General features: G+C 40.2%; 1 protein-coding gene across 1 annotated transcript; it reads right to left on the bottom strand.

Annotated features, from left to right (window-relative positions):
• Positions 1-1,550: 1,550 nt before the first annotated feature.
• Positions 1,551-24,016, bottom strand: LOC115311977 (venom metalloproteinase antarease-like TtrivMP_A). Its single transcript, XM_040217125.1, has 14 exons — positions 23,953-24,016; positions 23,686-23,849; positions 21,667-21,756; positions 19,044-19,170; positions 18,079-18,138; positions 17,543-17,664; positions 14,738-14,812; positions 14,483-14,628; positions 13,554-13,603; positions 12,652-12,760; positions 9,214-9,381; positions 3,878-4,019; positions 3,030-3,125; positions 1,551-1,733 (listed from the first exon to the last, which is right to left on the bottom strand). Exons 1-14 carry the CDS (start codon positions 24,014-24,016, stop codon positions 1,680-1,682), a joined length of 1,467 nt encoding a protein of 488 aa, XP_040073059.1. The 3' UTR covers positions 1,551-1,679.
• Between the last annotated feature and the right edge of the window lie 1,142 nt (positions 24,017-25,158).

Genomic DNA, 25,158 nt, shown 5'->3' with positions numbered 1-25,158 from the left:
GTCGTTTATCAAAGTCCACTTGAATCAGGTCGTGGTGTGAACACACATGGTACGGATGCCGGTTATGGTTCCCGCAGTACATTCCATATAGAAATGGCGCTGCTGCTGGGCTCACGCATAATCTCTAGGCTGCTGGCGTGTGAGTGGACTTCCATGTAGGCAAGGACGTAAATTTCAAAATTTTCCCTTTCGACAACGGTCTTCTGTGAATCCTGTTATGTACAAAAATGTCTTCCAAAACTTTGTGAAGCCGCTCGTAAACTTTGCATGTCGGAAAATCCTACGATCCGGGAAACGATCAGCGTAGAGCCGTGTAGCTAGTCACGAATAACCGTTTTTTTTTGTTTTTTTTTTTGGCGCATGTTAGGACCATGTCACTTCTTCTGTCACAATACCTAAAGCTCACCGGTGAAGCCGATGCAGAACTTTTCTGTAGTACACAGAAGAGAAGACAGCTGAGACTCCCTTGTCCTGAATGTCACAATTTACGACTCTGCCATTATCATGACAGGTCCGAATCACATCTTCAGTTTTATTTTGCTTTCCGTGCGAATAAACCAGCTACTAACATGGACATTACTGACACGTCTGTAGAGTCATTTCATGGCCAAATAACTGCGTCACTTTAAGATTATTTGCTTGCGTCTCAAATAGATATTGTTCAACGTTTTTTTTTTTTTAATTAGTACGAAATAAGAAAAAAACCTTGTTTACATGATATTTGTGCAGCAAATTAACTTGTCGCGGAGCACCAACTGCAGTGAGCCCCGGCCCGCTGTGATGCAAAATAGTGATGCAAACTTCGTCATTAACACATGAACGTCTGGCCTCCAAGAAGGGTATACCCAACCTGAGAGAATAGCACGTTTTCTTCAGGTATCGACATCGACATGTTTCTAGAATAAAAGCAGAAAATGATTGACTCCAAATGAGTGTTCTATCAGGGATGTCTATACACTGGGCTAGCACTCAACATTGATTACCATGTTTTCTCAGTATAAACGTGTGCCTTAAAACGTCCTATTAAGAAGCAATCAGTGAATTTTCATTAATTCATCATCTTTTAGTTGCACTCTTCCTTTAACATAATGCGCGCCTGGCCGTATAATTCACTTGCACGGACCATATTTGTGTTACTTTTCTTTTTGATATTTTTGTGGCTTTTCTTTTATATCTGTATTTTTAGAGCACACGTTGATATCTGTATATAAACGTGTGCTCTAAAACGTCCTATTAAAAAGCAATTAGTGCATTTTCGTTAATTCATCATCTTTTAGTGGCATATTCTGTCTTGAACATAATGCACGCCTGGCCGTATAACTCACTTGCACAGGACATATTTGTGGGACTTTCACCGCTTTTTAAAAAATCTGTATTCGATAAAAAAAAACAGTAAAAAAACACTCTTTATGATATTAAGTGTATCAAGTACTTTTTTAATACCCTGGTGTGCTACAGTGTCTAATGTTGTTTCCGAATATTTATGCATGTATTTTGATAATGAAATCACACCTTTTAGTTTTGCAAGAATATTATTTTTTCAAGAATTTTCAAGAAGTTTTATTGTTTGCTGCTTTTTCTATCACGCATATTAGATTTTTTTTTATTTATTTCAGCTGCCACTTCAACACCAAGACTTGTGGCTAGAATATGCAGAATAATTTGGTAATATCAATCTCTTAGTCCTTCGTGCTTATTTTGATTTCGTTCCTGCATTTCCCAAGAATGCAGGCCTGTAATGAAGTGAAAATATTGTTTTAGTATAATATATAGCGGGGTTTGACAGACATTAACCCTATTCATTAGTAGCACATATACAAAGACAAAAAGTGGAAAAGTAAATCTGTTCTTCAATTCAAGGTTTAGGAATTAAGCCTTTTTTAAGAGTAGAATATTGTACAGCCAATATTTGTTGATATATAAATTACAATAAAATTGACGCTTGTGTAAGTGTACAAAATTCTGAACAAGTTTGCTTTTCTCGTTAAACGCGGAAATAATAAGTATTCTAGATTCGTTGATCAGTTCTGTACACTCCTGCAAACAGTCATAAATTTGTAATATAAAAAAACATAACATGACGCGTAGAACGCTAAAATGAGTGAGGAATTAAAAGGCACAAAATTGCAGTCCGTGTTGGAAACCTTGAAACAAATATTATTCAACGAGATAAATAGTTCTCTTTGTTATATATATATCCGCAATCTTGTATTTTTTTAGTAAAACGTCTTCCGAATTTGTGTTGTATACTAATGCTAGGATCTTTTTTCAAGAGTTTAAAAACTTTCCTAACTAACAAAAACACATGAATAAGTCCCTTACATAGAGCAATTTTGTACTGTACGCGATTTCATGAGCTCGCAAGACAAATTTTTACGTTTGTTTTAATCTTTTAGCGAAACGTCTTTTCGGCGGCCCATTCGGTCAAAATAAAAGTGCATGCATACCCTTAACTGCTCCTAGGGGAAATAAAAATATTATTTAATTATAAATCTACTTTATAAAAAAATTTTAACTCGTGGACGCCGTGCCAAAGAAAAATATTTCCAAAGTACCTAAAGGTATTTACTTAGAAGGGTTCGTGTATATCAATTAACCAAAATGATGTTTGAATTTCAACCTGTTATTTATGGTGGAACCTGAAAGCACGTCTTAGCAGAGACGGTTACGACGTTATAATCTCTTGCAGGGGTACTCAAACATTTTGACCTTGAGGGACCACTTCTTTCTCAATTATAAACCCAGAAACCCACGTCTCAACTCTGATCACTGAAACAATAAACAAGCAAACGAACCATGTACACATGACAAACCATATTTTAGCGTATTTGGCTCTAGGTTATGCATCAATGGGTGACTCAAATTTGCTAAAAGATGGCTAAGAACGTTGTACTTCAGGGTCTGACGAAGTATTTGAGAGAAAGGGGTACCCATAAGAGTACTTAGGTAGCCACTGCGTTCTTAGGAACTCATTTCAATATTATATTACCTACAATACAATACCCATAATCTAGAAAACCTTCACTCGCCTTTTTATTTCCGCAAGGTGTACCGTCGACTACACCGAGTGTCCAATAGGTTGTTTTTGCGGTGCATCTTACCTTGCAGTCCCTGACGCCGTATGCCTATGTGGAATTAGAGCAGAATATTTGTAATCAGACAATATGCGAAGTATTTTGAAATTAAAAGCGAAAAAAAACTTGACTAAGTAATGCAACTCTCAATGCCATTTTAAGTGCATTTAAAAAAAAACACATTTACTAGAAAGAGGAATTTTCATGTAAAGCGAAACTAAAAGCAAAAAAAAAAAAAAATTAAGGCAAGTAATTGTTTTTTTTTATATATATAGATCATATATTTCGTTAGTGAACAACTAAAACGCTTTTCCACGACCTGAAGCATGTTTGGCGGGAAATCGCGCCGCTCCGAAGGAAGGGAACATTTTAAGCCATCTAATTTGCAAGGCAATACGCCAGTCTCGATTTTAGTTCCAATCTCTCGGACTTTTGATTCTTTGCGTTAATACCTGTTTGGGGGGAAGGGGGGGGGGGGGTTAAAAGTCAAACCGGCTTGGTTACTTTATATACTTATAAACAAAAGCAAGCCTTTATCCTCACGCTGTGGTGCTGCCGCTATGTTCAATATGACGCATGCGCATATACGCTTTATTTATAGCTAATCTCGTTCAATAGGACTGCATAACCATATGTATGTATGTGCATTGTTTTTTTTTAACTTTATTAGATTGTGTATGTATACTTCACTATAAGATGCAGCACACCGTTTTCTCAACTATAGCTTCCTTATGACGTCAAGGTTTTACAAAGAGTGCTGAATGACATGTCCAGCGATATGGTGTTCAAGCCAGTTCACTTACCTTGTCCGCGTGCATGCCTTTCTCGTACATATACACCCACTGGCAATAGTTGCTTAATGATGTCATCACACCAGGTAGCTTAGATGAGCGCTTTATTGTTTTTTTCGCTTTTCGTTCAGTGAGGCATTTGAATTCCGGACGCCTGAAAAAAGAAAAAATAAACAGGATATTTCCGACTTTAATAAAACAAATGCAAAACGTCATACTGATCTAGCTCACAAAAGCACTTAAATATACGTAAATGCACTTGCGTATACAAATCACAAGTTCAACAGTGCAAGAACGAAAACTTCAAATAAAAAGCTTTGAGGTTTAAAGAAAGAATATTCTATCAGTATCACCATTATGGTTTAGTCAACAACGAAGGCTAACCAATAAAGTTTCTTCTTCTCTTATAGAATTGCCCTTGCTGCTACTCGCCTCGGAGAGTGACACAACGCACTGGTTCAACAGCATGTAGACATCTCCACACTGTTATCGACATATGCCGTGATTCACAAGCGCCTCGCGCATACGCTGAATCGTCCTTTATTCAGCGTCGGAGCACCTGTCGTGTGGTTTATAGACCTATATCTAAATTACCCCAGCTTCGAGAAGAATGTAGGAATAGGTGTTCCACGCGCCACACGCGCACGCCTTCCCCGTATAAAGGATTCAAAATAAATAACTAAAATAAAGTGTTGACGAACGTGCGTGCAAGATGCAATCTGTTTTAGGCATTTGCTTTAGAAAAGTTACTACTGGCTGAGGCCAGCACGTGCGGCGCGTAAGACACCAATCCCTGCATTCTCCTTGATGCTTTGGTAATTTATCAATAGGTCTATTGCACTTGGCCACATCCCGGTGTAAAATGGCGAGAGACGATTTAACACGCGGGCAACCTGGTGGAACGCTTCGGATTACCTGGTTGACCCTGACTGTAGTGTTGATTTTGTAGACAGCTTCGAACAAATATTGTATGTGTAACTGTGTTATTTACCGCCGGTAAGTGAAAAAACAACAATATAATAACATGATTTTTTTATTACTGCAACGCGATTTTCGGAATCCTGTTCGACCTCCAAGTTTCGGTCGTTTAGTTTATTTATATTTTACGACTGAAAACACAAGTGTACAAAAAGTTCCTTGACATACACGTTAGCAAAAATATAACCATATTTTAAGGATATTTTGAGGATATTTATAGTTTTAAATTATTAGTTTCTATAAAAGTTTCGTAGATTTCTTACATCATTCACTACACCGCATTTAAAGTAACCTCATGGGGTTCACTGAATCATAACAAGGCCCTGTTTTTTTTGTTTTTTTTTCTGTCATATAAGGTGAGAATATATTCACGAAAATGTTTACACAAAAAGTTCATAAAAGGAACATTTATCGATTACAAGCTACTTTTTTTGTCGACACTGCTTCAAGTATTCATAAAGTTGCCTTGCTGAGAACAAAGCGACCGCATGTTGTGCTATAATGCATTTTGTAAGACGGAAAATGTAGAAGGAAAATATTAGCATTATAATGTAGACAGCAGTGGTTTCTAAATAAGGTTTCGCGGGCACTGTGTGGTCCATGAAGGACTTCCGCGGACCCCAAAGCCCTTGGCCATCGGTCAAGCCAATCCAAAGAACATTTTAAAATTTATGCTGGCTGTTCCACAACGCTAAATAGACCAATTCATGTGCGCCAAGGGAGTAGAATTGATTATACTTTGTTTCAAATTTTAAAAGTTGGTTTGCATGCAATTAATTTTCCACATCTGCCCCTGTAATCGTTTAATACCCCCCTCCCTGGTGGATGGATCCTTTCGTCACGCCTGAGGATTCATATGTGATAATGTGATACAGAAAACATCAGTAGTCAAAAATCACTGATATACAGGATGTTCCACGTAATGCCCAAATCTCTCTAGAGCGACAAACAGAAACAAACGACAGCGACAATCCTCAAACCAGAGTCATTAGCGATTTGACAGGCTTTCTAGAACAAAGGAGGCTATGCTCAAACACGAGCATCATGCACGCGAGGGTATCTTTGGCAGGTTTGCAATCACTCGTGCTTACTTCACGAGCACCGAATGACTAAACGCCTGCAAAAGGTACCATCGCGAGCATGCTCCATCTGTCTGAGGCTTGTCGCTGTCGTTTGTTTTTGTTTTTCGTTTGTCGCTGCAGTGGGAATCGGGCATAAGAGTGTCAATATTGAGAAAAAGGAACTTTAAAGGAAAACACGATTCCTTCGGGATTACCTTGTCCACGGCGGTGGACGTACGGACGCAAATGCGAAGTGTTCATTAGACACTTAAATAACAAAAGGTAATTAATTAACTTTTCAGCCAGCATTCCCCTTTAATTAACATGTTTCATTCAATTAGAGATTGGCAGCCCGTCGTTTACTAAAGCTAAAGCAGTAGAGAAATATACAAATATATATGTATATTCCACCTAGAGTTATTGAATTGCAAAGGTTCGTGGCAATCACGGCAGCAGGATATTGAAACTAATAGTGCGTTTAAACTTGCGTATTCGCGGACGGATCTGTGCCGGCGGCGAGCGTATTTTCAAGACGGGTGGCAAAATTTGCTCGTCGCCGGCGCAAAATCTGAATCAATTTGAGACCCATATCCAGATTGCGAGCCAGCGCCGAGTCCAATTCGCCAACTGCCTTCTATTCCTATCGTCGCCGGCACGGATCAGCTTGCCAATTTTCGGGTGTAAAAGCACCATACCTAGAAAAAAGCGTGACAGAAGCGGAATTAAATTTCGCTGCAAGAGACGCGTTAGAACGCGACGTCTTGAGACGGTGCAAGTTGCTGTGAACACGTGACCAAAAGCATTAGCCCAATCCAAAATCGGCTCGGGGCCTGCTCCAGTGAGCCGATTTGGGATTACACCAAAGTTTTTCGAAAGCCCAGAGATATCTCTCTCGTGTGTATAAAATTTTAAAAGAAAAGAAGCGCCAGTTGCCGTGTATCAGAGCCGCAAGCGATGACTTTCAATGTTTTAATTGGCTCGTGTGAGCAGGCCGTGAGCGGATTTGGGATTGGTCCAAATCACCTGCTCACGTGTTCAGAGTAACTTACGCGATACACTCGGATGTATTTTCGGCACTGAAACCATTTCCGGTTTTAACCCGCTTTTCAAGAGTTATTTTCGGCTTTCGACTGCCGTGATTGGAAAATTCCACCACGGTGTAACTCGAAATAGAATTTGTTTTTTAGATATCTGGACCGCTTTAAAGGTAACTGCAAAGAAAAAAAAAAGTATTTGTTTAAACAGCCTGATTGGGACAAGCATGTCAGAAAACAAATGTTCCGCGAAAAAAAAATATTTTCTTTTTATCAATATTTACGCTACAGGACGTAATTTAGTCGGAGTCAGAACCTCTCCACATTTCAAATTCCCGCTCTCTCGACCCCCGTGGAAGAGGAGTGCGCCCCGCCCCTCACTCTCCTTGCGTTGCGGAGTTGAATGACGCAGCGTCTCGACTTCCGGTAAGATCTGGCAACAACGCACGGCGGCGGTATTGTTTTGGTTTGACGCGGTTTGCGAGTACATGTAGCGAAGAAGTGAACGGGAGAAGTGCCCCTGTGATGTTCCCGGAAGATGAAAAGTATCATTCGTAATCGTCATGCGTGCTTTGAAAGCGAAGGGAGTCACAGAATCCACGAGTGCGCAACCACAAGCCAAGGTTCATGACAGCGCTGCGTCGGTTTCGGTGATCTCGTTCTGTTTGGTGCAACACGGCGATGCTACAAAGAGCTGAAACGTTCGTGGTGTGTGTAATGCGGTGCTAACACGGAGCTCAAATTGGTTGTTGTGGGGTTGACGTTCAATCAGTTCAGTCCCGTCGTCGTCACCTGATCCAGTCAAACTGGTCCGGGAGGACGCAGCGAGCGTTTTTAAAAGTAAATCTGCCTCGTTCTGTTTCAAAATGTGGAAGTTTCCCGACGCATACCGTGAGTAAAAAGCTGCGGGCGTTTTCAACAAAATTACGTCGTTTTAATTGAACATTGGACTCCAAATTGTTGTCCTAAATCTGCCGTTTTTATGCTTCGTGTTGGACTGCGTTTGCACAGCGACGTGTTGCATCGTGCGGTGGGAATAAATTTGGGCACGATTTCGTACCTGCCTACAGATGCATGAACTGAGACCACTTTTTACGTAGTGAACATAGTGCTTTTTTATGTCGTGTCTACTCGCGGACGTTAGGTGCACTCGGGGCGAATCTCGACGGCATCCAGAGCGATATGACAACGTAACTGGGCAGGTTTGTCGCTACGCGAACGCCCGATTGCCTTCAGCCAACAGCATTCCTTTCGGGGCGAAATGGCTGCTAGAAGGCTCGCTGTCTGGATCACTCATCTGACATCTCCGAAAAGTCGGTATTTGCACGCGCAAGCAAACAAACAAACAAAAAAGCACGCTAAGCCAGCAAAGAGGAAAACGAAAGAACCGCGCTATGAAAGTAAAACCCCGCGTCGCTTCCTATCACTAACACCTGCGACAGCTGCTAAACACACACTACTTCACTTCAAGAAGTCTCATTCAAGCACCTGGGTCAGCACGAAACACTGATCATTTTGGCGAAACGATTAGTCGAGGTAGGCGAGACAGGCGGGAGCAGAGACTTCGGCGGCCATGAAAGAATGGCGAAGCTTTTGTTTGTTTTTGTATGAATCCAAACGGAAGTGCCCGTCTTGTAAACATTTTGTAAAGATTAATACTCTCATCGCATGGGTTATTCTTTAAAAGTAAAAATATGCCTTTCAAAAGAAAATTGCAACATATAACAAAGGTTTAACAACCAAGACCTAAGCTGTCAATCAAACTCTTCGCCAATGAGAAGTATAGCAGCCTATTGGTATTCAACGTCACGGAATACCAAATTCGTGGCGCGCGATTTAAAACGGACGAAATAGCCGCAAACTAAAATCGGTCTCACACAATAAATATTGCTGTAAAGTTTTTTTTCTCACGGAAAATTTGTTTTTTGACATGCTTGACCCAAGTAGGCTGCTTAAAAAAAAACTTTTTTTCTGTGCAGTTACCCTTTAAGGGACGGACTACAAAACTCTGTTTGAAATGGGCTACATAAAACAAAAGAATAAAAAGCTAATGCAGGAATTTTTTGTAAAATTAAGTGTGTAATGAACACGGCTACATCTGCGCCTTTACCTCCCCAGCTGTGGACAACGTAATCCGGAAGGAACCGTGTTTTTATCTCAACTTTTATTTTTTTTTAAGGAAATGCATAATGTTACTCTTACATGACGCGTACAAAACAAAACTGGAGAAAAAAAAAATACTTTTTGTTCCATGGGAAATTGGTTAAATGCTTACTTGTACAGGTTCCTGACTTCTCTCTGGCAGCAGGGCGAAAACTTATACTGGCGCTCGTCTTGCATCTTGTAGCTCATAAGGTATCCGTCATTCCATGGGCAGTCCGCAGATCCGATGTGCCCTTTCACCCAGCTGTTGGCACCATCTCCGTCGTGTTGACAACCCAAACTGCAGCAGGTGGGTTTCACAATACAAAACAATAAGTACTGCACGCTGACAGTTTACTGCGGCGGAACAGTGGGGGGCACGGAACAAACAACTGAGTGAAAAAGTTCAAGATTAAAAAGGTGAGTTTACATTTTAATTATCATAATGTTTTTAAACTTTCGGTTTGAAGATCGCAAGTTCAAAGCGTGCGATAGGCACATCAACGAAGTGAGGATGCTGTACGCTTGCGCAGATGTATGCTGTTTTTTTTGTCGGATATGGAATTTTTAATAAATAAATTAATTTCCTTCGTGCCTTACTGTACGGCTACTTAAACAAAAATTTAGTCTCTTCAAGGAGCCATTCAATGAGATTTTCTTTTGTTCATATATAGTATATCAAGCCTGCAGGATGTTTCACGCTTCCTTTTTCTTAGTTTAAATCCCTTGATATAACTTTGGATGTAAGGGTGACAGAAGTTACGATAAAACAGTAAAGTAAAACAAATGGCTACGCAATTGTGTTGCGTACGTGAGACTTTCTAGCATCACAAGCGTTCAGCAATACTCCGAGTTTACAGACGCCAGACGCCTACGTTTACGGTTCTCTTCATCAGATAGGTTAACACGTACAGTTTCCTGTAATATAAAAGACCCACTGGGAGTGCGTGGCCGAGACGACGGCGGGTGGTCGGGTCTGTTTAGCGGAAGAGCGTGCTTCATCGGCGTCAGCCTGAGATAACATCCCAAATGCTTGAAACAAGTTAGTCATCACTATTTATTATCAGTTGTTTCTGCTGTCGAATGTCAGAAAAGGAACTACGAAATAAACAATCATAAATATTACACCTGAGTTTATTTAAAAGGTAAAATTCGTTCAAGAGCGCATTCATTGGTTAGAAGAATGACATGGATGTCGCGCTTTACCAGAGTCAAAATCGACGCCTTGGCTCAGACCGGTCTTTTTCAGGCAGAAATTATAGCGTTAGTAGAAAATAGCCGCGTAATGACGCTGACGAACTGCTCTTCGCAGGTAAACGGAAACTGATAAGCGCGTGTTGCGCTTTAGCTGAGCCTCGAGTGAGTCCTCCCCTTTGGTGTTGAATGGTATCTCCGAGAGTACGCGCCGCGCCTTCGCCGCCACCGTCTTGGGTATGCGGTCCCAGTGGGTCGTTCATATTGCAGGAGACTGTATGTACTATGTGTACACTTGATAAGTGGTCCTAGAATCAAACGTTACTGCCGCTAGTCGGACTGATAATCCTGCCGATCATCCAGAACTTTCAATAGTCTTGAGCTCTTCTCCTTTTGTGTGCATAGATTGTCGAGCCTGTAGGACCTCACCTACCCCTCTGGTCGCATGACCTCCACGTTAACCAATCAACGCCGAGTACCGAAGGTCTCCTCTCCCACCCGTTAACCAATTAGTGTCGAGCCTTGCAGCCACGCTTTTGTCCAGGCTTCCCTTTTGTCAGTGCGTTACGAAAAACCCAGCCAAAATACTTTCAGGACAGAAAATATTATGGCTGGGTCCTTATACTTGGTAACGAACAAGGGCAAAGGAAATGGCCTGTGAATTTCCCGTTCTTCGTGAAATGTTTAAACTACACTTTTAACTTCTGATTGGGCGCTTTAGTGTATTTAATTAGAGCGAAACAAGTATTGTTGTTACCTTTGAGGATAATGCAGGTGATCAAACTGCACCTAATATGTCGTTTTTACTGAGCAGTTTGTTTTTTATCGCAAAAGAACCACAGCAAAAACTTCGGAACATCCAGTTCAAAAGCTAAAAGTGAATTTCCTAAATTATATGTTTTTAGTAACAGGGAGTGGGTCCTGTTTTTTTTTTTTTTTTCAAGCTCTTGTTGCTGCAACCTTATAATTTTTAAGGTGTCTATATTTGTATACTTTTCACATGTGGCGCCACATTGTCACTAACTTTAAGCAACGGGGCATTGACCCCGGTGACTACCAGTAATAAAAGAGTTCATCGAGCCGAATGCGTGCCTACAACGAAGCGCATTCAGATTCTACCGGTCAGCGTAGTAAACGTGAAAAACACTTAGAGCAAAACTTGCTGCATAAAGACGCATTGACTTGTTTCCGTCCCAAGCTTCGTTGTAAAAAAACATTTGGCCATTCGCGCAGTGTAACTAATTTTCCGCTTTAGGATATAATTTCAGGATAGCTCTATATGCATCTGAGATAACGCATATTGTATTTTATCAAAGTGACTGAAACACTGGTTTTCCGAGAAAAGATTTTGTAAGAACTACTTCGTTCAACATATGAACTACGTGTGACACTTGTCTTGTTCTTGTGCTGATAACATGTACCAGGCTCATATACACACACAGCAATCAAAACACTCTACACCAAAATCCGCTAGCAATTATTATGATCATACGAGAACGCTCCATAATTCTCAAACGGATAATAAAATTAGTTCCCGCTGCCGTAATCCAACAACGATGGAAAGCAATCGCGCTGTTACGTCGCGCTCAATGCAGTACGACGCCGGACATTCAGTACATGTTTAGCATGCCTCTTCCGCATGAGGTATAGCATGCAAGTAGAATATGTTGTCATCTTGCCGCAGCTTTTTTTAGCAGAATATTTAGTCCCGCGTCCTACTAATTGATCTTTTCGGTCCTTTTATAATCTTTTCAACTATAGTTAAGTAGATTTTCAACATATATTTTATTATCTTTTAATAACTTGGTACCACTTTTTGGAATATTGGCTTGGTTGTTTCATTACAATTTAAAAATGATCGTTGCATTAATATTTCACCAATGTAAAGATATACACACGAAAATAGATAACTTTAATTTCTGTGTCTGGTTTTCAAATATCACGATTAGCCAGAGAAAACAAAATTATCTGGGCAAGGCTTGAGCCAAGTTGGCTCTAGCTCGCTGCAATCTGGCCCAAGCCTGGGCCGAGAAAGTGTGCGAATTGAGAGGTGCCATAAGAAAAAGTATACAAGCAGAAAAAATAATCCGAGTACAGGCGAGCTGGTGTAAGTTGAACATGATTGCAGCTGAGTTTGAGACGTTGCCTCCTCTTTTACTACCTTCTGTTGTGTTCTCTTCCTGCCCCAGTCTCAGGTTTTCAATATAATGTTTTATATACAAGCAGGTTCGGGCTAATAACATTGGCTTACTTTAAATTTTGAATTATCTGCTTGCTCTTATAAGTTGACTATTTATAGCTTATTTTACTATAGGTAACAATTATAAAGTGATTAAAAATAGTTAGAAAACACATTAAATTGAAAACTGATGCTTACTTATGCGCCAGCTCATGGGCGAAAACGTAAGCTCCGTAGTAGCTTGTCGGCCGGTCTTCACACATTCCTACTTTCCATTGGGAACATGCTGCTCCTACATAAGCGTACCCTAGAAATCAATCAATCACTTAATTAATCAATCAATAAATATAGCTATCTATCTATCTATCTATCTAGCAATTTTTTAGTCAGCTAGACTGCTTACAGGTGTATTTTTGTAATGCATTGAAAGAGCGGCCGGTATTGCTCCATAGAATTAATTTCAGCAGTATACTTTAAGCATTTTCACTTCATTTAATGAACGTTCAGTGCATTGTAGTTATTGACGAAAATTGTAAAAATTTCTCCGTTACAGGTATATTCAAGCGATGATAATATTCTTAAACGTGTAAACAAATGAAACAACGGATTGACAAAATAAGCGATGTTATTCTCATACGTCTTAATATAGTATAATAGAAATACGAAAACGTTATACCATTTATAATCAGTGCACACGCACAGAGTTTTAACTACTTGACTTTTACTTCCTATGAAAAATTTCACACAACTTGAGGTAATTGATGCGATGTTTCTTTAAAATCTGTGAATGAAAAAGTTAAAAGCAGGCATCGGGGCCGCTTTAACTTTCCGTCTATTATTTTGCACTCAATAATAAATAATATTTAAATTATTTTTTAAACCTAACAACTTCCATGTGATATGATAAAACATGGTTTAATATTTTGCTAGGTAACAAATTGAATTCAGCAAACTTGTTCAATCTGGGCGAAAATCCAATGACAATATAACTTGACGTATGTACGAAAGCATTTCTATTAAAAATAATAATAACTGAAGACTGAGTCACTTGTCTAGAAGACGCAGTCTATAAATGTTGTTCCTTATGAAATAAGACCCACCTCCAGTCCATGACTGTAGTGTTCTACCAACCCATTCGGACATATTTTTTCTGAAAATTAAAAATATTTTGTATTTATTTGCGCGCTCATTCGAGTCTGATGTAGCCGGTGCTCTCTTTCGTAATTTTTAGATAAGCTAATACTTTTTGTCATAAAAATTTGCTACTTTCTTTTTACCTCTTATGATGCGTATGTAGTCCTTCACGGGAAGTAACAATTTAGTACTAAGATTGTGGGAGTAGTGGTTCGAATCGAATAGCGCTGCGTCATTCATAGCCTTGACAATGCAGGGGAAGCCAAGATGACCGGTTCTTTCAGCGGTGCAGAAGCTAGGAATGACGCTGCGCTATGCGATTCGAACAACTATTTACACACTCCTACTTCTTACATATATTCAATTTGAGAAAATACACTTCCTGTCCTATCTTTCAACATTTACGTTTTTGTTTTCTTCAGATATTTACTGTTATACTTGTTTCAATACCAAAGAAAAACGGCTTGTTTAAAAAGTTATGCGTAATAGAAAAACTGATAATGTAATAAAATAAAACTTTATGAGATTGGGGAAATATTTTTTTCTCAAACAGGGGAGGAGGCTGTGCTGTAAAGCAACAAGTTAAAAAAAAGAACTATATAAAAACAAATAAGTAGGAGACTCTTGGGCGTAGTTCGAGAAGTTTATCACAGCTGACTTCCCACCACCACGAAGAGCATAACGTGCAAACTACTGCTCCCATTGTAGTTATAGCGTAACGAGGTTTGTAAGAAAAATACTTAAATATTGGTAGTTGAGACTAATCAATTTTCGTATAATATTGTGTTTTAGAGGTGGAAATGTTGCACTTCCCTAAAATGTACATCGACGAAACTGATATGCCTTTTTGGCAGTTATGACATGCACTAAGATGTATAACTATCTTCGTACTCACGCTGTCACGAGAAACACGATATCGGCAGTAGTATAAAAGCTTTTGGACTTCATCTGAGTGTTGAAATCTTCCAGTGTTTCCTTAAACAAAATATTCCGGTACTGCTCATATCCCCGTATATTGTGAATGTATGGCTCGTCTGCTGGCTGTTTCAGAAACAAATATAACCGGAATACCAATTAGTACAATTGTGCTCAAAGAGCCTAAACAATATTAGAATATCCACCTATGCATTATAACGTAAACAGAACTTACACGTTTGTTCATTGTTATGCCAATGATCCTAAGCTGTACCTTTGGAGACTGGAAGCTTGCATACCTAAGATTAGCCTAAAAGAGAGGCAAACGATTAGCCGTGATGTTTATATTGAAAGTTCAATAATACATGAAATGCAGTACTTAAGGAGCAATTGTTCAAACGTATTCAGACGGCACTGAAACAGATGCTTATATAAGTAAAGAACCCATTGAATAAGTTGCCTGTATTGGACGTTCTGTAAAATGTAATGAAGATAAAATACACATTATCAATGTTGGTGGGATTAGGGTGCCTTGATGCACGCTTCGCATAGACTGATGCCAACTGCCTGTTTCCCTTTCCCACCCCTCTTCCACCGCCATTTTGTTCCTCTCATTGTTTCCCCGTGCGCCGGAAAGTGGCCTTTGTGTCCAGCGGTCCTCCCATCCGAGGGGGAAAATGCTAACCCCCCCTCCGTGGGTTCCACAACGCTGCTCGGAACTTGTGAGATAAGGTACTTGTTTCCGGGAGGGTTATAAGCCCCGCGGATTATCGCCGAGAACCAAAATGGCTGCTGGTTTGCCGGCGAGTGGTACTACAAAGGGAGGCATCAGCCTAGGAAAGCGCACATGAAGGCTCCCTAGGTGGGATGTGTCTCACTCGTGTTGGTCGCCCCATAAGAGGGCACAAAAGGGGGGAGGGAGAGGGAGGGCGAAAAAGGGAGAAAAAAGGAGGAAGGTAGAGAGGGAAAAGGGAGAGGGGGGAGAGGGTGAAGAGCTTAAAGTGATCGGGAGAAGAGGGACAGGAGGTAAGATAAATTAGATGGCAAGGGAGGGGGGAAAGAGGCCTAAGGAAAGGAAGGAATAAATGAGGGGGAGGGAAGAGAAAATGCGTAGAAGGGAGCCCCCCTCCCTTCTACGTGACGGTGCGACGTCAAATGAGCTCTCTATGTCACTTGACATCAACTTCTCGGCTGAAGTTAGTGGTGAAACTGAGTTGGTGTAACTGTAAATGTCATGAGACGTTCATTTCACCCCCAAGTTTAGCGGAAAAACTGAATGGACATACAAAATACGTGATGTCAAATTCCCTGCTGAATTTAGCGGAGAAATGCAATGAGAGACGGACGGGGAAAATTCTGGGATTTTGGTGGCGGGGAGTTTCATTAAAAAAACATTGCTTTAAAATTTGGGCGGGATTGGATGCCTTCACGTGCTCCTTGCATAGGGTATTGGCATCTGACCATTTTGTTCTACAGGCTTTTGATACTTAGTTCTGGAGCGCGTGAGTACGCGTCTCCCTGCACGAGCTCGTGGCATTGACAGTGCTACGACGGCATTTCATTAGCGGCTATATTTATTTTACCCGAGAGCTTGTGATGTCGCCATCGTGTACTACAAAAATATGACATCACCCTAAACAGGAAAAAATTGAAGCACTTTAGTGCATTAGACATTGCTCGCTCTGTTGTCTTTGTTTTTTTTTATGAAATGGCCAAGACTGCCCTTTTTTGTTACTCTTCGTTGAAGGTCGTGTTTTTTTTAAATTTCGGTACATTAGAAGCATAACTGTCTGTGCATCACAAGCTCTTAGTTTCGATCTACAGAGCTTCGTACGACGTTTTATTAGTTCAGTCATACTCTGAGAGCGATCGTTTCCTGTAGATATTAAAATTTTATTAACATCGTTGTTTGGTCATAGTTGTGACTTGTTCGCTTTTTGGTGTATGCTAATCAGAACGAATATTAAAAAAGAGATAATACGCTCTTAAAAGGATGCTTGCGTATGTATCTAAGTACCCAAACAAGATAAGAGGACATCAAAAAATAAAGGGGACGTTTATCATCCAAATCTTACAATGCGGGAAATGCAGTATATAAGGTGCGATAAACTTATGTAGAATATAATAAATCATTTTTTCGGGGAGTGAAGACAAACATTTATTATTTATTTCCCTGGTACATAAAGGGGGAAACTCAATTGCTGTATAGGTGATAAGGCGTATTTTTTCCTGCTAACATTTGTGGAGAAATTGTCTTGGATGTAACACGTGTCGTCACATCACATGATGTTCGTTTCACCGTTAAATTTAGCGAGGAAACCTAAGGTGTCTTGGTCAAGTGAAATTTAGCGAAGGAACTGAACTGGTGTAGAGGGCAGGAGACGTCAAGTCACGCTCGTAAATATATAATATTTAGGCTCAATTCGGCGGAAATATAGCATTTATCTATAGGGTACCTGACGCCAGGTCATGTGAGATTGATTTTCCTTTAAATGTAGCGTGCAAAGTGAGTTGGTCTCTAGGACGCGAGACGTCAGGCCACGCAACATTAATTCCTCGCCGACTTTGGCGGAGAAATTTAATTGCCATTATATCTCGAAGGATGCCCACCCCCGAAAGATTGCCCAGTTCTAGACATAGCGGTGTTACGGTCAATGATGGCCTCGGCGTAAATGCGGCTAGTGAGCTATGGCGGGATATAAGCGAACTTCGGTGACTTGGAAGTACAGTCATCTTTGCTTCGTTTCCCCCTCACAAAAAACAAGCTTGGAAAGAAAACATGACCTAAAAATATCTTTTTTTTTTCATCTTTCCTTTATCCTACAACGAAAGTTAGCCGACTCTAAATTTTCTCGCGATTTGTTCTTGTTTTTAGGTGGGCTATCTCTCGGGATATTACGGCCACGTCACATCTATTGACACCATATTAACTAAACAGTAATTTTGTTTCGTTTGCTAGATTTAGCGGGAGATGCGTGAACGGACGGACGGACGGACACAAGTTTGGGAGTTTAAAAGCATTTCATGCTGTAACACTTACCGCATTTGTAAGTACTGCGAAGTAACGTGTAACTTCGTACACATCAAACTTAAATTCTTTGGCAAAGGCACTATCCACCACAAGGTGAACTTCGGGATAGATTTCCGTTGGTATCCTGTACACTGTTTAACAATGCAGGAAACACAAAATGAAAAACACCTCCTTGAAACGTCATCGAGAGTGCAGTATTATGCTATAAAGTAGACTTTGACCGGTCATTAATAACTTCCGCATAGGTATATTGAAAATGACATACAAAATGTAGGTATACATTCATTTACAATGGCCTAAATAAGTTAATGGCAATGTTCAAAGGTCAGTTTTACTTAACTTAAAAATATAATTGCCTCTATAGATATTTATTTATTTATTTATTTTTTCATATTACCCCTAAAGGCCCTCGTGAGAGGGTATTACATAGGGGGGTACATAAATCGTTCCATTAGGAACTAGTACACAGTGAACAACATATGAGAATACTAGAGATATCGTTAATACGATAAATAAAACGATCATGACTTGGGAGTTAAACGTACTCTGGGGTTCTGTGCTTCCAGCTCTTCTTTCGACGGGGGTATTTGTTGTATTCGGTGAACCTGTAAAACAATATTATTTTCTCAAAATAAAAAAAATAAAAAAAAGTATTCTTTTTTTTTTTGTTATATAAATTTTGTTCAAAGGTATATCTTAAGGTTCTGGTATTTATGTTCTCAAGTCCAAACTCCGCCAAAAGTAAATTATACAACCTTTGACATGCATCGAAACGTTGTCACAAAGGGTATTGTCGACATTCCTTGCATTAAAAAAAATAATAAAAACGTTGACAAAAATTCACAAACGACAGCATTCGTTACGTTGTCGCACATGTTTGGTTCTGATCGCTTTTCACTACACCTTTTCACTGCTGTGGTGCACTGTTGAATCAAACGGCGAGCATTGGTAGTTCCGTTCTCCACTCTGCTTCTCTTGCCTTAATAATGCAAATGATCTCATTTGAATGGACCTACCCTTGGGTGCTTACCCACTAGACGCTAATTATTGTGCACCTCAATGCGCTCATGTATAAAAAGAAATTATATGCTCTGGCTTGCTTTTATTTCATCTTTTGTATGAGTCTAGAAGTATTGGCCAAGGAACTTTAGAGCAGGACGATTTTTGAATATGAAGTTTTGTTGTGAGATAATTCACATTTAAACGTTAATAATGATCTTTTCCTAACACAGTATTAGAAACTGTCTGAAAATGAATTAAATATTTGTCGATTTTTATTGTGACAGAAAAGCGCACTAATGTTGTGGTATCAGTATGCCCACCTCCGCCAATTGTCACTGTCAGCAGGCTATCAAAGTGTTCCTTTAAATCCGAGATTAGTCATTGTTCGAAATAAAATCCCCGGCTAGGTGGAGCAAGTCGCTGTCCGGTTAGATGGGTTCAGTCGTATCCCTCCATTCTTCTATTAGCCTTGTTTATAATTAAGCAATGCATCCGCCACTAAACTCACCATAATCATGTTGTCGCTCGTTTTCGTGTGCGTCGACTTCGTACAACATATGCGGTCTGAGGCCATCGCTGGTGCGGGCCATTGCCGGCAAAGGTTTAACACGAAGCCTCTCTCCAAGGATTCCTTCCTGCATGTGATTTTTATTCAAATTTATCGAAATAAATTTCCCGCTAAATTTAGCGGAAAATTTTCCCCCTAGATATAGTGGAAAAAATTCCCCACTAAATTTGGCGCAAAATTTCACTGATAAATTTAGCGTAAAAAGTTCCCCGCTAAATTTAGATGAAAAATTACCCCACCAACCTTATCGGAAGAATTTTCCCGATAAATTTGTTGGAAATAATTTCCCGCTAATGTTAGCTGAACAATTTCGCCGGTAAATTTAACAGGGAATTTTTCCCGCTGAATTTGGCTGGAAATGTAGCGAAAATTTCCCGCTAAATGGGAGGGGAGGCGGAGTTGGAGGAGGGGAGAGGACGGAGGGCGAGGGCAGCATACCCTCTCCTCCGTACCCTCCCCTCCTCGTCCTCAAGAGCTGTGCTTTAATTCGGCATTACAGAGAGTTGTAAACGCCTTTCATTTTTTTTATTGAAACTTTCCGGAAACTACTTATAACTCCTATAACGCCCAGTTCTGAAACTAGGTATTTCATCTGGACCATTAGAGCTACATTCGGATGGAGGCTGAGGGGATTGAACGTTCGCTTATATGTAAGTTGTTTTCGTTGTAGCGGCATAGCCGTGTGAAGTTTAAAGCTTGGCATTTGCGTCTTGTTGAACACCAAAAAACACATCGCCACCGTATGGCACCTTCCAAGCGTCAGAAACACTTTTTTCATTCAGTCTAAAGAACGCAGAGCTCATTAAAAGGTGTGCTGTCATAAAAAGCATCACGAGATAGGACCGCGACCAAGTAGCTATAGCCCCATCTTGCTAGCGGTACCGCTCGGAAAACTACGCCAACGCCACACAGCGGCATTCGCTTCGAAGGCCTCACGTAGAGCGCGCCGCATTTGCCACTACACCCCTTCTAGAACGCTGTACTCCGAGGCTCCGTTGATTGGATCAACGGCGCATCGAGGTGGTATCGGCCACGCCAGTCATACCAGAGGGTAGAATATGTCCTGCAGAGCGCCTATCGGTCTGCGACCTAAAAGTTATCACGTCTCTACTTCGACCGGCAAGTGTGAATCTACAGCATGCAAACTAACGCTTTTAAATTTAAACGGCCCTTAAAAATAGGTTTCTCAGCGTATTGCGCAAAAATTTACTGCAGAGGTGCAAGCAGCTGGGGAAAGTGTACAGTACAAAAAACACGTAAAAAAATTACGTCGTTAAAAATACCTGTTCTGGGCAATCTGCGCCGCCGCTTCGCAGACGATTCGCGAGAACAGAGATGCTTCCGACAGATGGCGTGCACAGCGTCGAGGGAGCACCTGCCAATTCGGGATAGCAGACGATCTCGCAAACAAAAACGAATCGGCCTCGACGCGGCGTACGCCATCCGTCGGCGGCACTTCTCTCTGCGCATGCATCACATGCAAAGTGGAGGCGTGGATTTCACAAAACATGTTTTCCTTTTCTTACGAGGTAAGTTGATTTCTCGATGTTTTCTCTGTAAATTTTCAGCACTTATTTGCACTTTTATACTGTCTCAAACGTGTTTCCGACTTGCGTGGTTAAATGAAAACTCGTTTTTCGATTTAGATCTGATTACGCCATAGAAGTATCATGCTGTTCCCTGCTGTGACTCTGGCGGTGGCGAAGCAAAATATGTGGATGCAGCAGACATCTGTTCTGTTGTATGTCGATCTCCAGCTTCTTGGTCCACAGAAGCTTGAGCAGCCAGGAGTCGGGACGCCGCGACGACACTGACACTCGCGTTTGCCCGTTCTTTCTGATGTAACTTGACCAACCATCAGCCAGATTCTCGTATTCCGGCAGCATGGCATTTCGGCTTCTTACATGCCTTTTGTCTCCGCTTCAGGAATAGTTTTGTTTCATGGGCGGTATAGGAGGCTAAACACGTACACCCATTGGAGGCGCGTTGCAAGCTATGTCCTTACTTATGAATGGCTTTGTTCGACTGTTGACTGCGGCGTTACCTAAATGAGAGGTAAGTGATTTAACACAAATAAAACGTAATTTAAGTAAAAATAAACGAGCCGCGACTACATAAATTTTATCATGTAGTTTCGGCCACCGCAGGTATAGTAGGTTGGTAGGAACATATTTATTTACCGCAGGACAAGTAGAAAGAAGTAGGCGTCCTGTCCGACCATTATAAAAAATTACTGGGCACAAATTGTGACCTATTACGGCAGGGTATGTTTAACATGTGGAATAGAAACTGCGAAACGAAATGGAAAACCGAGCGCGCAGCCTTGCTAGAGTAACTTCATATATGCCCCGCTTCAGTACCATGCAGAGATACTCGGGCGCATACAGCTAGTATAGTAACTATATAGTTTCGCCATTTAGTTGCTTTAGACATTGCAGAGTCACTGTATATGTTAAAGGCCTGCACTCCGTTGGTCGACTTCGTTTTGTTGAACACTGGCAAAATCTATTGAGCTGTGTTAAGTATTTAAATATCATTCAATAGTATAACTTTTATTACTCACCACTTCCACACCATCATCGTCCTTTACTCTTACTGACGCCATGTGAGTTGCGTCGTGATAGATGTCACGTTCAGCATCTTCGGCTTTGATCTAAAAGTGGCGAAATATATACTCTTTACGTAAGTCGAAGGCACATTTTGACTGATATCTAATTCCCAAAAAGATTTCTAAATTAAACGAATAATTTGTTTATGCAGCCACTTATATTTATTTTAGATAATACTGCGTAATTAAAATCATGTTAATTATGAAAGCCCAAAGTCGATATGAGTCTCGCAACATGCCTCTCAAGTACACTGTGTTAATAAGTGTATTCTTTAGAAGGTGGTGGCTTACACATAAAATATTTTTGTTGAATTGTTAAGGGGGATCGGTGACCGAGTGTGCTAGCTCACACCAGCTCAAAGCAGGGGGCCAAAGCTCGCGCTACAGAACCCGTGGACTCTGGGTTCAAACCCCACCCATGCACATTACGATCTGGATGAGCATCGTGTGGCGTGTGGTCCTGTATCACTACTGTCTGGTGTACGTTGAAGAAACCAGGCTAGCGGCTCTATTGCACAGGCAATTGAGGCACACTAATTTTAGGCTTTATAAACATACACACAACACAGTTACAGTTATCAGATTTTTTGTGTTTCACTTTTGTCAGACTCCAATGTCAACATATTTACGGATCAATGCAACGATAGCGTAGATAAAAGAATTTTGATTTGGCCGACAAAAAAAGAGCAAAGTGCGGTACGACCAGCAGAGTTACACAAGTGTAGCCAAGTAATCGAAACTAATGTGCTAAACTATGATAAACACCATCTTATGCTGCGCTCATGGACTTTATGTAAGTACGACTTTTCACATGCAATGCCCCAAAATGTTTTTTTTTTTTTTTTTTTTTTATAAAAGCGAGATTGTGGTTATACAACTATTTTATCAGCAAACATTATGCATCATAGGAATTTCCTTGCACCAAGTTTTTTCAGAGTACTCGGCAAATTTAGCACAGTGTTGTGCAAAAAGGTCTGCCAATGTCAAAGCAAAAAAAAATGCACAAATGAGGTTGCCATCCGACAGAGCGAGCATGACGATCGTGCTTCAATGAACATGCTAGTCACATTGGTGCCTAAATTTTCCAGTAAAAATATTTTTCTGTCTATTTGCCGTGCTCTCGCTCTAAATCTCACTGATTGGTTTTGCGAGCACGCAGCGCGTAATTTCACAATGACGCATAATTTGAAGGGGGGGGGGGGGGGGATGTGCGTCAACGCGTATGCGTGGTTCTAAAGGGTTCACTACTCATTACGCTGAAGTATGTACATTTTGTTTGAATTTGAAGTGAACCGTCTCACTTAGTGGTTAATTTAAACGCGAAATTTACTATTTCCCAATTAGTAGAGTCGAAGATGGTGCACTCTCGGCGTTGCGGATGAGTGTCTTCCGTATATGTTGAGCCTGATTTACACGTGAAGTAATAATTCAGTCTATTAAGTTGGTAAATAAAATTTTCGTTTTATGGATGCGAACAGCTTGAAATCAATGTAAAGATTTAGGTATAGGCCGGAAGCTCTACGCTAAAGAGAACAGATACGTCATTCCAAGAATTCAGATTTAATTTGCGACTTCCATTGATTTGAGGTTGCAACATTACAGGCACCAACAAGCATCTTAATGTTGTGACCAGATTTCCAGCTAAAGAATTATAACATTTATATCAAAAATGAAGTGTCCCTTAGGAGGATTGCGGCATTCAGCAAACACTATTTTTTAGAATATCTGTCTGTCTTTGTAATTTAAAGAAATAAATTCTACATAGAATATTGCAGCTAAAATAATGGTTAAAATATAAGTTCATAAGAATAATGAGACATAGCTTCATTTTCTATCTTCTGGGCACCAGCTGTCATTTTGATTCAGCTTTATTTTCTGCCTTGACACAGTCACATATCACTGTATTGCTTTAGCAATACAGTGATATGTACAACCAACTAGCCCAACTCGCCGTTCTAACAAACGCATACTCACGTAGTAATCAATAGGTTCATTTCCATCGGTCGTACTGAAGAGAAAGTCGTCAGCGAAGACCTTACTCTTCTGCAGCGTCAACGTCAGGTCATCGTTGATTTTGAGCACCCTCTCTCCGGTTGCTGCTCTGCTTTCAAGCATCCTGGGGTACACGATCCCATGCTCTGCAAGGTAAACGTTCAGATTAAGTAAAAAGTAGCATGTATATATATATATATATATGTGTGTTTTATTCTTGAAGTAACTTAAAAGCTGATTATCAAGCACCTTTCTCGGCCAAGCAGAAAGAAAAGAACGCTACGGTCCACAATTTAAGGCTCAGTCCCGACATCTCTAATTTAGAAGATGACCGGTTTCCCAAAGCCTAAGTCTAGCTTCTCCCTGCAACTTAGTGGAAGCTGTACCTTTTATATCCTCTAAACACGCTCATTGTGCGTAACCCATGACGTTACGTCTCGGGCGCGACGTACGCCACTCAAGGTGACAGCTCGACAAAAGACACTTGATGCAAGTTTGCAGTTGCCAGATCTTTCAACTGGATTTTGCAAAAGTGCACGGTCCACGCAACATGACATCAGACACGTTAGTGATGATTTCTAACGAATTCATGACATTCCTGTACTTAAGCATACAAATAAATGTCTGTACATTGTTCTACCAATGTATAACGCGTAATTCAAACCACCAGCTAGGACAGTATAAAGATGGTTAATCTTAAGAGCTGCACTTACAATGTTACGTGTAAGAATTGTTTTGAAACGAACTTGCAGTTAACGATAATTAAGTTACTCCAAAGGTAAAAAAGTACGAAGTTATATGGAGCGTGTGCTCAGAATGACATAGAATGTTCATAATTACAAAAATATAGAACAATCTATAACTTTATGTTTTTGGATAATGAAATTGTACCCTAAACATCAGAGATTGAAGCCAATTGTATTATACCTAAGGAATACTATTTCAGTCATGTAAGAGTGCATTCTTTCTAGATGTACTTTCTTTTTTCTCAGAGCATGAAATCACGAACTATCGTGCATTCTTCAAACCTGAAATCTCATGTTGTCCCTTGTTTTTGGTTCTCCCGCAAAATAAAACCTTAAAATCCTGTTACTTAAAACGCATTCATTTTTTGAGAAACTTTTATTGTGTAATTTTAGAGAGAAACTCTTGTTTCAAAGTACAATATCAACCACATACGTCGGTAGTATAAACACCTTTTAACTTGGCTCATTTCTTCTTAATCGTCACCCTTATTAATTAGAATTTCAAAAAGAAAATTCAGGGTTAACCTAATGAAACTGGTTTTGATGATTATTTCCAATGTCCTATAATTAGCAGAATGCTGTAAAGTTTTGTTTTAGGGAATGAAAAACACATTATTTTATTTTCATCGCCTCCCTCCTATGCCACATCATCATACACTGCAAAAGGAGACGCTGCTTACGCTCCCATTAGCAAATTCGCTTTCTTGGT

The sequence above is a fragment of the Ixodes scapularis genome, unplaced genomic scaffold (genome assembly GCF_016920785.2).
Source record: "Ixodes scapularis isolate PalLabHiFi unplaced genomic scaffold, ASM1692078v2 PGA_scaffold4__175_contigs__length_147842914, whole genome shotgun sequence".
NCBI classification, from domain to species: Eukaryota; Metazoa; Arthropoda; class Arachnida; order Ixodida; family Ixodidae; genus Ixodes; species Ixodes scapularis.
This window is presented reverse-complemented; position numbering and strand designations above follow the sequence as displayed.